The sequence below is a fragment of the Schistocerca piceifrons genome, chromosome 5, assembly GCF_021461385.2.
Source record: "Schistocerca piceifrons isolate TAMUIC-IGC-003096 chromosome 5, iqSchPice1.1, whole genome shotgun sequence".
In the NCBI taxonomy this organism is placed as follows: Eukaryota; Metazoa; Arthropoda; class Insecta; order Orthoptera; family Acrididae; genus Schistocerca; species Schistocerca piceifrons.
This window is the reverse complement of record NC_060142.1, coordinates 579723431-579736397: the sequence shown is the minus strand read 5'-3', so window position 1 is coordinate 579736397 and position 12967 is coordinate 579723431. Positions and strand designations below refer to the sequence as shown.

At 40.2% G+C, this 12967-nt stretch overlaps 1 protein-coding gene across 1 annotated transcript in view; it reads right to left on the bottom strand.

The window, feature by feature from the left end:
* Nucleotides 1-12967, bottom strand: part of LOC124799149 — a 162484-nt gene that overhangs the window by 114680 nt on the left and 34837 nt on the right. Inside the window, exon 2 of the mRNA XM_047262687.1 lies at nt 4305-4494. Coding sequence (XP_047118643.1) covers nt 4305-4494 — 190 coding nt within the window. The remainder of the gene's footprint in view (nt 1-4304; nt 4495-12967) is intronic.

The following is a 12967-nucleotide window of genomic DNA, read 5'->3' as shown; positions in this document are numbered from 1 at the left end:
TTATTCCATGTCGTCAGTTCCAGAGCACATCACAGAGGAAGCGCAACCATGACAAAGCCTATGAAGTCAAGAAGACAAGAGAAAACTTGTTAGATACATTCAATAGACATCTCTTAATTGACACAGAATGTTTTTCTACTTTGTCCTTATCAATGTTTTTGCAATGTTCCACATAATATAACAATTTTGTAGCATCCATTTAGTGTAAACAATAGTTTGAGATGTTGATGATAAGCCTCCTATTTATTTTGAGAGATGAATGCTGGATTTGTGTTCTTAATTGCAACAGAAACAGCAGCACTTCGAGAAAATAAATTCGATCAGAAGAGGTTGGCGAGTGTTCTGAAATAATAAGGTAAGATTAAATAACAGGCTCTCTTAGCTCTCAATCAGACTTCACCTTTCCACCTGATATCACAGTAAAGAACCAGTGTAACATCACAAGTATAATGTAATGAAGGACAGCTAGTGCTTACATAACAAGCTTCGTATGTCTTACTTGCATTTTCTAACCCCAAGTCCATGTTGTGCAACTTAAAAACACTCTGCATCACACAAATCACTCATGGAATTTGTGAAACATTAAATGACAAATACATATGTGGTAACAAATCTGGCTCTTGCATTTGGAAAATCTTGGAAAATGCTCCTGCCACAATATGAAAGTACATAAAAATTACAGGACTTTCATCATCACCTGCCATATGATCACTAAATGTGGTGCTTGGTTGCAAACTGCAATGTTTATCTGCAATAATTTTCAGTCTGTATGCAGATTTTAGATGATTTGCCAGCTGATTCTTTGACTGTAAAAGGCAAACAAAAACTTAAACTTTCACAGGAAAGCTTCATTTTGATAAAGAAGTATGGCATTAGGGATCCACTTGAATGTATTGAAAAAACAAAGCTTAGCCAAAAACCTGAAGTGGTGAAGGTAACAACAAACAAGAATATTGGTTACCATTTCAGAAGAAAACACACACCTCTTATGTCTGTTCTCTTCTGGGTGAGCACCCCAGCCTTGATAAATTTGAAGAAAGGCATCATTCCAGCAGGCTGTATTTTTAAATTATTAAGCACTATTTTCATGTATGGGCCATTTTCAAGTGCATCTAAAAGCAGCACATATTTTAACAACCATGCTATGCACAGGTGCACATGGCATGCGATTTTTGTATGACAAGATGAGGGTGGTGTACCTACATCTGTTATAAGTAATTACTATGTTTGTGAAAATGCTACATCCAGTATGTCCTATGGCTTTTACATTTATTATGGTGTGCTGTTATGTATTTAGGTGCACTTGAAAACAGGCCAGCCCAAACCTAACAGTGATTAATAAAATACAAAGCTACAGCAAACGATTCATTCACTTTCAAAGCTCTATGTTTACTACAGTATAACACATACGAATATAATTGATGCATGAATAAATGGTAAATCACACAATACATGTCCAAGAGGCAACTGAATTCATTCCATACATTATGTAGTAACGTCAATGGTCATCACAGCAGCACTGATGTGTTCTCTGAGCTGCTGCTGTGTTCTTGGCAGTGGGGGTACATAAATATGGCCCTCAATGTACCCCCAAAGGGAAAAGTCACAAGCCATTATGTCAGGTGAGCTGTGTTGGTTAGGGGGGGGGGGGGGGGCAAGGGAACAAAGCCACATTGTCTTCAGCAGTACATCCAATCCATCAATGCACATGTTCATTCTTTAGGTAATGAAGAACATCAGTGCTCCAATGAGGAGGTACCTCGTCTTGCTGGAAAATAAAATTCTTGAAATCAACAGTCAGTTTTGGAAACAACCACAACTGCAACTTATCAAGGTAAGAGGTACACATCACAATCTTTTAACAGAAGGAAAACAGATCACACACCTTTGCCTGTGACGCAGCACAGAAAGCACTAACCTTTTGCGAATCTCATTCATGAACCATAATTTCATGAAGATTTTCAGTGCTTCATACTCTCACATGCTGGCAATTAACCCTTCTTGATAAATACTTCATTTCTCAATAACAGTTTGGACACTTTGGAAAATCAGAATTTTGAAGACAAATGGTAGGTTGGTTGATTTGGGGGAGGGGACCAAACAGTGAGGACTTTGTCCCATCGGATGAAGGAAGGATGGGGAAGGAAGTTGGGATGTGCCCATTCAAAGGAACCATCCTGACATTTGCTTGAACTGATTTAGGAAATCTTGGAAAACCTAAATCAGGATGGCCGGATGCTGGTTTCAACCTTTGTCCTCCTGAATGCAAATCCAGTTCACTAACCTCTGTGCCAGAAGACAAATGACTCATTTATACAATTTTAAAATACAGCTGGTGGAATATTGTCTTTCTTGTGTTTCTTGATAAACATTTCCTTCCTACTTACAAATATTTAGTGAGTAGTCATTGACACAATGCCACTCTAAAAATGGAAGTGTTGGAGTTTTGTAACATCAGTGACTGGGTACTTGCAACAAGGCATAGCTCAATTAAACGATTAAAAGAAATCCTAATGTTAGACATAGATGTAATGAGAAAGTACTTTTGCAAATGCAGACCTCAACCAAAAAGCACCAAAACAGAAGTTGCTTAAATAATAAACTTGCGAGAAGAAAACTTGACATTCAGTTTGAAAACACTACTCATATTGAAAATAAAACACCAAAGTACCTGGGGTAGCCATTGGCTGAACTCTATCTTTCAGAGTGTATGTAATAACAATTGAAAACAAGGAATATCATCTAAAAGCTATGCGAAAGAACCTGGGGAGCTTCAGCACCCAACCTGCAATCTTCTGCTCTGGGTCTTGTCTTCTCATTCACTGAATATTGTGCCCCAGACTGACTAAACAGCCCACATGAGCAAAAAGTAGATGTCCAGGTAAATAACTCCATGAGAATGTTTGCTGGTGTCATCAAATCAACTCCTATAGAGTACTGAGCCACATTCCACTCTCTCACCTACAATTCATAAGTTGTGGACGATAAAAATCTACAGATCTATCAAAATATAGATAGTACAAACCACAACCAACTCAGCTCTCGACAGCCACTATATATTAAAATGCACGTGGGCGCACGCGCCCACCCAACCACCCACCCACCCACACACACACACACACACCACAAAGAGTCATGTGGAAGATGAGTTCAGCCTTACAAATGCATCGACCAATGCCATGTATCACCCAAAAACCTAGATTTGAGGTACCACACAAAATAGAATTAAAATCCAACAAGGGAGATGTGCAACTTTTTCTGACACAAATGGGGCAAGCAGCTATCCCCACTTTTTGATTGCAGAGAACCACAAACCATCAGACACAACACACAATGATGCCCCACAAGTTCACAGAATGGTAGACCAGATGACTTCCTGATGGCAGTCCCAAATGTCAGTAAATTACATAAATCCCATGTTTTTTTCCAATGTCTCAGGAAGCCATACAATAAATAAATAATAATAATTTGGGAAGTTTGTGATTTAATGACTTAAATATGGATTCATGATAAATTTTCACATTTGGAATTGGCACCTTTTTTAGCATGTTTAATGCCTTAAAGTCACACCATCTTTAAACTTTTTTCATCACATTTTTGCATAAAAAATCCTATGTCTAGTAATCACACACCTATAAACTGTAACTACAAATAAATTTTAATAACATGTGGACAACAGTTGTGTAAATGACTCTGTCCATATATTAATTATTTGCGTGAATTATACACAAATACCATTTGACACTTTACTATTCAGCTGTCAAAATTATATGTGATTATAATTTACAGTCTACTGCTTCTTTCCAAGAGAAGGAGAAATAAGTACTGTAACATGAAATGCAATGAAATACATAACGTGATGTTGACATCCATGTTAAGCTTCAGATGAACAGACTAGTGGGAAATGAGTGAACACACAGACATGATCATACAGATATGAGTTGTCAGAAATTACTGTTTCATGCTTCTTCCAACAGTTGTCATAATTTATGAATCTTTGTTGCCCATTCCTATCACTCACTTTGACTTTGATACAAAAAGAAGTATAAAAAGAAAAAGAAGTATTTTTATCATGTTTCTGAGAAAATATATTTGTCTTTCATAAGAGATAAAATGTAATGGAAAATAAAATGACCCACATGCTCAAGGTATCACAGAACACAGCTCTGTACAACATAGAAAAGGTATTAATGAACTATTATTCACCATTCAGTAACTGGGAAGAATTTCGTGTGTCTGGTGAATGAAAACATTGCAAAAAACTTAAGGCAGCGATGAGAAATTAACCAAATATATATACATACCAGCCAAATAGTTCCAGTATACTTCAGATAAGCAGGATTTTCTTTTTCAACATCCTTTTCTTTAGCGTGATAAAGTGTGGCCAAAGGAACATATCTAGGTGCTTTCGAGCCATCAAAGAGCCCACGTTTGGCTTTTATTAAATCAACATTAACACTGGGAGGTTCGTCAGGAAAATCCAGTAATTGAGGACTGAAAAGTACAAAACAGTTTGTTTCTGTACACATTGTTGAGGAGATACTGAGTAATTACAATCAACCAAAATTAAATTTGATGAACATTATATCATAATCTGAAATCTGTTTGCCAGGTGGCATCAGATGCACAAAAAAGCTGACAAGTAGACTTTAAGAGGAGTACCTTAGTCTAGTAAATGAAAAAGCACAGGGCAGAAACATTAATTTATAGTCAAAATCCACATCTGTCCCAATAAATGTTTTGTCAGTTTAAAATCTGGTTTTGAAGTCTCTGTCCTACTATAATAAAATCTATTAAAAATGTCCCAGGTCTCTTCCATGTATACTTTCAAGATCAGTGAACTAAGTGTACACAATAATGAAATGTGTTCCGTGTGAAATTCACCAGGCGGATTCTGCTTTCATTCCTGTACCACAGTTCACGTTCTCCTAATATACATTTTTTCTCTTATTTTCCTCCAGTTGAATTCCAGTCTCCCATCACAATGAAATTTTCATCTACCTTAACCATCTCAACTACTTCTTTTATCTCTTTCAATCTATTCACCAACAGCTTCGCCAGAAAGCATATACACTTCTTTTTGTTGGTCTTGGCTACGGTAATGTGTTTACTATGCTGTGCAGAGCAGTTGACCTACACAACTACTTTCTTGTTCATTATCAGACTTACTGCTGTATTACTCTTATTTAATTTTGTCTTACCCTGTAATCAACTAACCTACCAGAAACCCTGTTCTTCCTGCCACCACACCTCACTAATTCCTACCACAACACTCTCCAAGCTATTCATCCTTCTGTATAAGTTCCATAACCTATCTGTGACAAAACTTCAAAATGCCACAACTGCTTTAGTACAGCATTTATTCAAAATACCAGTTTCAGCAAACTATGTTGCCAGCTTTGGATCTTATGCACTACACTTCAAAGAACCACATACACGTGTACAATAATTTGTGTCGCATAATAAATAGGCATGCCAAGAATATGCATGGTGTACTACATCGGCATCTCAAAAGTAAAACAATCATTATACAGGGCGTTTCAAAAAGAAAGAGCAGATTTCAAACATTTATTTCTCAAAAACTACAAATGATAGAAACACAATTCCAACGGTCCTTCACTCAATATGAGTACCAAATGTTACACAACAAATATCAAAACTGTACCTCAATATGAGCACCATTTGTTACATGACAAATATCAAACCGGTATCTCATTTCTTGCCACACACGACGCAACTGGTCTTTAGTTACCGAATTCACGGCCGCAACAATTCGATGTCGTACCTCTTGAAGAGTAGCGGGCATAGGTGGGACATAAACACAGTCCTTTATGTACCCCCACAAATAAAAATCGCAGGGAGTAAGGTCTGGTGACCTGGGAGGCGGTACCGTCGTACAGGTTCAGAGAAGTGTGGTGGGGTGCCATCTTGCATGAAGATGAAGTGATTTGAATCTTCCTGAAGTTGAGGAAATAGCCAGTTTTCTAACATGTCCAGGTAAATGGTTCCTGTGATAGTTTTCTCCATGAAAAAGAAAGGTCCATAAACTTTGTTTACCGAAATTGCACAAAAGACGTTAACCTTTGGTGAGTCTCTTTCATGTTGAATAACGTCCCTCGGAGTTTCACTCGCCCAAATTCGTACGTTATGCCGATTAACTTTACCAGAAATGTGAAACGTTGATTCATCTGAAAAAATTAATCGTTCGGCAAAATTGTCCTCTTCCATGTCCTGTAGAATTGCAGTTGAAAATTCGAACCTTTTGTTGTGGTCGTCAGGACGCAATGCTTGCAATAACTGCAGTTTGTACGGCTTCATGTGCAGACGGTTACTCAGAACGCGCCATACCGTTGTTTTAGACATGTTTAGTTCGTGACTTGCCCGTGCCGTGGATTTTCTAGGGCTCCTTTCGTAAGCTGCACGGACACGCTCGACATTTTCATCCGATGTGCGTGGACGACCCGTGCTTTTTCGCTTGCAGATGCAACCATCTTCTACGAATCTGTGATGCCACTCATAAATTTGCTTATGACGAGGCGGCTGTTTGTTGAATTGACGGCGGAATGCACGTTGCACACCAACAATGGACTCTAACTTTGCAAATTGCAGCACACAAAATGATCGTTCCTGTGGTGTCGTCGCCATTTTCCTACAAACAAACGCCAGCGCCACTGCGGATTTGCATGGAACTTCTGCGCGGACCATTGAAAAACTTTGAACCTTTCTCTGACAAGAAACGTTTGAATTGTGTTTCTATCATTTGTAGTTTTTGAGAAATAAATGTTTGAAATCTGCTCTTTCTTTTTGAAACACCCTGTATAATAATGTCATGACAGTGCACCAAACATACATGCTCACGCTCCCTTAAAAGCTGTAGGGGGTTGTATGCGGTTTTAATGTGAGCATGAGCAAGTATATTTGGTGCACTATGTATGATATGCTACTAAAGCATAAGATCCGAAGATGGCAACATTGTTTGCCGAAACTGATTAATCAGAATAAATGCGTCAAGCACATACAACAGAGTGGAATGATGTCAAGCACATACAATATATTCCATGTTGCAGCCTGCAAAATGTCAAAACCTATTCCTCCCTCCTCCCCAAGAAAGAAACAAATGGTTCCAAAAGCTGTGAAAGTGTATGTATTTTTATGTATGTCAATCAGCATTACTAAAATTTTGTATCCTGAAGTATGTACTGGCCAGAAATTCTGCCTCATAATTTAATAGTTTCCTCAAGTGAATTTTCCTTTTGATACAATTAAAGATTTGTTTTTCATGATGATACCCCCTCCTGAGTAGTCTCCATGCAGAGGTCCAAATGGTTGACTATTTTATGTCTGGAGAATATTTTACCCATGAGCAGAGTTGCATGTTCTTGGGAACAAAAAGGAATGTAGGTTTCCCTTGATTTCAGCTGTTGACAGTACCAAAAATGCAAGGCTATGCTGGCTGATGTTACGAGGGCAGATCAGTTACTCACCCAGACTGTTGCCCCTTCAACTGCTTTAGAGCCTGCTCCACCTCTTCAGAAACTGTGTGTTTACCATAAGTTATTTAAACATTCAATACACTCGGGGAAGCTGAACTTCCACATAACTGAGTAAGCTAACAGCTAGTTCACAGCCAACAGCTTAACACTTAATCTTGCTAAAACTTGTATTATGCAATCCCAAACAAATAATGATGATTTACAGGTATCATAAGTTGGGATCAACTTACATAAACTGGGAGAGGTTACATGGGTGATGTTTCTTGGGATCCAGATGGATAACAAATTGAGATGGCACCATGACATTGATAAGTTTAGCAAAAACTGCAATTATGTTTGCTTTGTACTTAGAAATTTCTCTCATTGTGTTGATCTGCAGACAGGACTGCCTGCATACTATCATATTTTCATTGAATATGGTCTTATGACATAATCTTCTGGGGCAGTGCAACTCTCGAGTTTTACATGGTTCCTGCAAGGCAGAAGAAGTATGGGCCCAATTCAGTTCTAGTAAAAATGGTGTCGAGACAGCAGAAAGTACTTCATGTTCTACATTTTGCGCAATGCGGGTCATTAATAATTGTTCAGTGTGACTTTCATACTAGGTATGGTGTGGATCCTCCTACAGTGTAGAGCATTAGATGATGGCATGAATAATTCCGAGAAGTAGGTCGTTTGAGTAAAGGCAAATCGCCGGGCCTCCCCAAGTATCTGATGATGTCAAACGCATTTTCACACGGAGTCCACAGAAATCCATTTGCATCTCAACAGCTCAACTGATTCGAACAACTTCATTTACCATCAGGATAAGGCAACTCCACACTGGCATCTGGAAGTGCGGGAATTTTTAAATCAAAGGATTATTGAATGATGGATCAGTCGCACTGGACCAAATGATTCAACCTTACATTACTGGCCTCCAAGATCACCGGACACTCTGTTTAGTGCCCCCTTTACCATCACCTACCAATGAACTGAGACACTGCATAACAGCAGCTGTGGAAGCTGTAATTCAAGACCTGCTTGCTCTAGTGTGGAAACAATTTGAATACTGCAATGACATATGCTGTACATCTCATTGGGGGCATAGTGAACACCTATGAAAAGGTACAAAAAAAAAAGCTCTCTGGGTTTCCCATTCATCAAAAAACAAAATTTATTGTACGTTTTTAATAGTTTCAGAAATATAGACGTGCCAAATTGGATGATTCTTTTTTATACACCCTGTATTTATTCTGCAGATGCAGTTGATAACCAGATATCTTGCAGAAGCTTCTCCCTAGCCAATATTCTGAAGAAAATGTCTTTAACAGCTTGCCAGCAGACATCAGGCAGCAGCATGAAAATTCTTAAATGTTCTAACACAAAATAAACGAATACCTCATTAGCCACTCCTAGAATTTATCACAATAAAACATTGGAAAATATCAGATAGAAAACGACAACTGAAATGGATACATTACTACACACCACACAGAGAAGACACTGAATGGAAGACAAACACATTGAAAGAAGACTGCTAGATATGATCAGCTACTGAACTAAGTCCTTTATCAAATATAGACAAAACACGCACATATTATTCTCACATTGTAGTGGTACATAGTGCTCCCATGGGCAGAGTCTCTACCCTTGTGGAACAACACCTTCAGCCTATTAGCCATAACCAACCTTATATACTGTATACAACAGTTAATCATTCCCTCTATAAACTCTACACAGTTCCTGTTCCTTTATGAAACAACACCCTGCTTGTCACTGTCAATACCATCTCCCTCAACACTAACATTCCCAACGCACATGGTCTTACCACCACTGAACACTACTTTTCCAAACACCCACCTGATTCCAAACATGTAACCTCCTTCCTGGTCACCAAGACCATCTCTATACTCACCCACATTTACTTCTCCTTTAAAGACATCACCTAAAGAGGGAAAATCCATGGTACAGCAATGGGCACCTGCATGGCACCATACTATACCAACCCACTCATAGGGCATCTATGAGGAAGTCTTCCTAGCCTACCAAAATCCCAGAGCCTCACTTAGTTCAAACACACTCATTACATTTTCACAATCTCGAAGAAGGGTGAGGTTACTTTATGCACATGCCTCCAGAACCTCAACAACTTCACCCTCATTTGCTCATCTGGTACTCCTCAGCCCAACAATCCACCTTCCTTAACCTTGAGCTCCACCATATGATATAACTACTTCAGTATCTCTGTCCACGTCCAATATACCAACCACCAACAATACCTCCACTTTGACAGCTGCCGCTCATTCTACATCAATGCCTCCCTTCCATACAGCCTAGTCACCAATCTTCAATGATGAGTAATCCAGAAACAGGCCTCTCAAGCCTTGTCTGCCCAGTCCTTACCACATACCCACTGACCTGCCACAAAGGACTGCCCTCCCTGTGACTCAGTATCAACTAGGACTGGAGCAGCTCAATCATGTTTTACACCAGGCTTTCAACTATGTCTTGCCATCTATGCCTACATCTTCACCCATACTCCACAAGCCACCTCATGGTGTGTGGTGCAGGGTACCTCTCATACCACTGTCACTTTCCCCTTTCCAATCACAGTCGCAAACAGTTTGTGGGAAGAACAATTGCCGATAAGACTCCATGTGGGCTTGAATTTCCCCAATTTTATGTTCATGGTTGTCTTGTGAGATAGAAACATATTTGTTGACTCTTATAGAAACACATGCTCTCAGAACTTTTAACGACAAATCACACTGCACCACGAAATGAGAAGTATCCTCCCCACACCTTCCACACTGGCATTCTGCTTCCCATCCATGCTATACAATACTCTTGTCCTTATTCCACCCCTGCTCCTAACCCTTGGCCTGTGGTTTTCACCCATTTAATAGACACAGATGTGCGTCATGTAAAAGGCAGGGCCACCTGTGAAAACAGCCATGTGGTCTACCAACTTAGCTGCATGTACATGGTGCCACAAGTTTCCCCAAGTGAAATTCCCTGATATTTCCCTGATTTCCAGATAAGTTTTACCATTTCTCTCTGGCAAATTTTGAGATCTCAAGAGTGAGTAAAGGCATAAGTTGACAAAAAAATGTAGGGGTTTCAGATCTCAAGGGTGTGTAAAGACATAAGTTGACAAAAAATGTAGGGACTTCTGTACTTCTAAAGATGTGAGTAAAAATTTTAAGTGCTAACATCAACATCTTTTGTAATGAACTTCTTTTAGATGGAGAAAGCAAGTCAAATGTGTTTCATTAAGACCACAGACATTATATTATTTCAATAAAATGACAGAAATTTGGTGACAAAAATATGCATTTCCTTGGAGTCGCAATACAGATTTAAAATGCCTTCACTGATTTTAGAAATAACCTCAGAAAAAAAGTAGGTCTCTTGAAAGAAGGGTATAAGGCATGGAAGAATTGTGTAAACCAACACTATAGGTGACCACCAATGAAATGTTGAGTCTACTATGTTCGTTATTGACTGTTATTGCCCACTGTGTTCTGTCCATTATTTTTGAGGTGTTGTTTGTCCACCTGCTTGGCTGAGTGGTCATGTCTGCCTACCATGCAGCAGGGCTGGTTCGATTCCCAGCTGGGTTGGAGATTTTCTCTGCTCGTGTTCTGGGTAATTGTGTTGTCATCATCATCTCATGATTACTGACACACAAGTAGTCCAATGTGGCATCACCTGAATGAAGACTTACAACCCAGCGGCCAACCTTCCCCAGATGGGGTCTCACGGCCATCAATGCCACACGATCATTTCATTTTACAGGTATTGGGTGAGTTTTCTTTCGAGAAATATATGAGTACATATGTTACAAACCGCCAGTGACCACCACAATTTTCTGCTTATCATCCATACTTTCTAATATATAACTACTTTCCAAGTGCCAAAATGTACTAGAATAAATAAGATGTCTATAAAACGCAGTCTGCAGTGTACTTGTGGTGACAGCCACAATTCCTGAAATACATTGCCCATGGCCTCTGTCCTGCCAAAGAGCACCATAGTCCTGGATCCAAGGATAAACCACGAAAATCCGCCGCATTAAGCCACACACAAACAGACCCAGCCTGTGGGCAGATCGGTGAAACTAGATCTGAGGTCAGGGCCTGCACATTAGTGGAAAATGATGGGATTCAGATTGGCAGACCTGATCCTTTAAAGATACCTACAGAAATGGCCTGCAGTTTTGGCCCATCATGGAAGTGTACTCTTGTGGCCAGCTACCCATGTGTCACAGACACCATGCTGATGAAATGAGACTGCAGTGATCAATCTGTGCAACAGATAACTGGTGCCAATACTCTGAGAATCAATACTAATAAGGACAGGTAACAACTCACCATGAAAATGATGGCTGGGAAGCAGACAGGCACATAGAATAGACAATCACATTCTTACAACTAAAATTTTGACCATAGCCTTTGTCAGAAAATGAGAGCATGCACACTTTCACATAATCACTCAGACACAATTCATGCCCACATGACTGCTGTCTCCATCTGCTGCGTCAGCAGTCTGGAAAATCAGACCCAAACAAACCACTGCTCACGCCTCCCTGCCTCTCACTGGCAGCTGCTAGGCTAGCAGCAATAAGAGGTGGCAGCACATACTGCGAGCAGAGGAGAATGGTAGGAAGGTGAGAAGCAGTAAGAATGAGGGAGTAGGGAAGTGGCCCATGTACTCAGCTGCAGCAAGCCAGCGGCAGTGCTCTCCCCCTGATATTCTCCTGATTTCTCTGACACATTTGATATTCCCTGATTTTCGAACTTGCAACCCTGACATACCATGCACAGTGTTCTACACGGGCAAGATCCACTAATAGTCTGTCTGTCCATACGAAAGCTCACAACCAAACTGTGGTAAGAGATAACTGGACCACCACTTGCTTGCTGAGCATGCCACCCAACATAGGGTGCTTGACTTTAACTATTGTTTCATAGACTGTGTCGTTATGTTACTTGCAATTAAAACCAGATTTTCTGAACTGCAGACATGGGAGCTCTCTCTGCAACATATTGTTCATTCTTCTAACCTCCGTGGCCTGAATTTTCATTAGTCCTTGTCCTCCACCTTCCTCTTTCTCCTTCCCTATTCCCACTCCAGCTTCCCACATGCCTTCTACCATCCCCCCCCCCCCTCCCCCCCCCCCCCCCCCCCCACCCCACCGCCAAAGTGAACACCTGTATAATCCTTCCCCTTTTCTGTTTCTCTCCTAGCCCCCGTTTCCCCCACAGCATAGTGTCTCATTCCTGCACCTAACTGCCTACTAATATGTTGTTACAACCATCTGTACCCCCACTAACCAAGCCGAATGAGATCACTGCTCACCACTGTCACAGTCAACCCTTAGCACTGGGAGACAAGAGTGGCCATGTGTGTGTGTGTGTGTGTGTGTGTGTGTGTGTGTGTGTATGTGTGTGTGTGTGTGTGTGTGTGTGTGTGTGAGAGAGAGAGAGAGA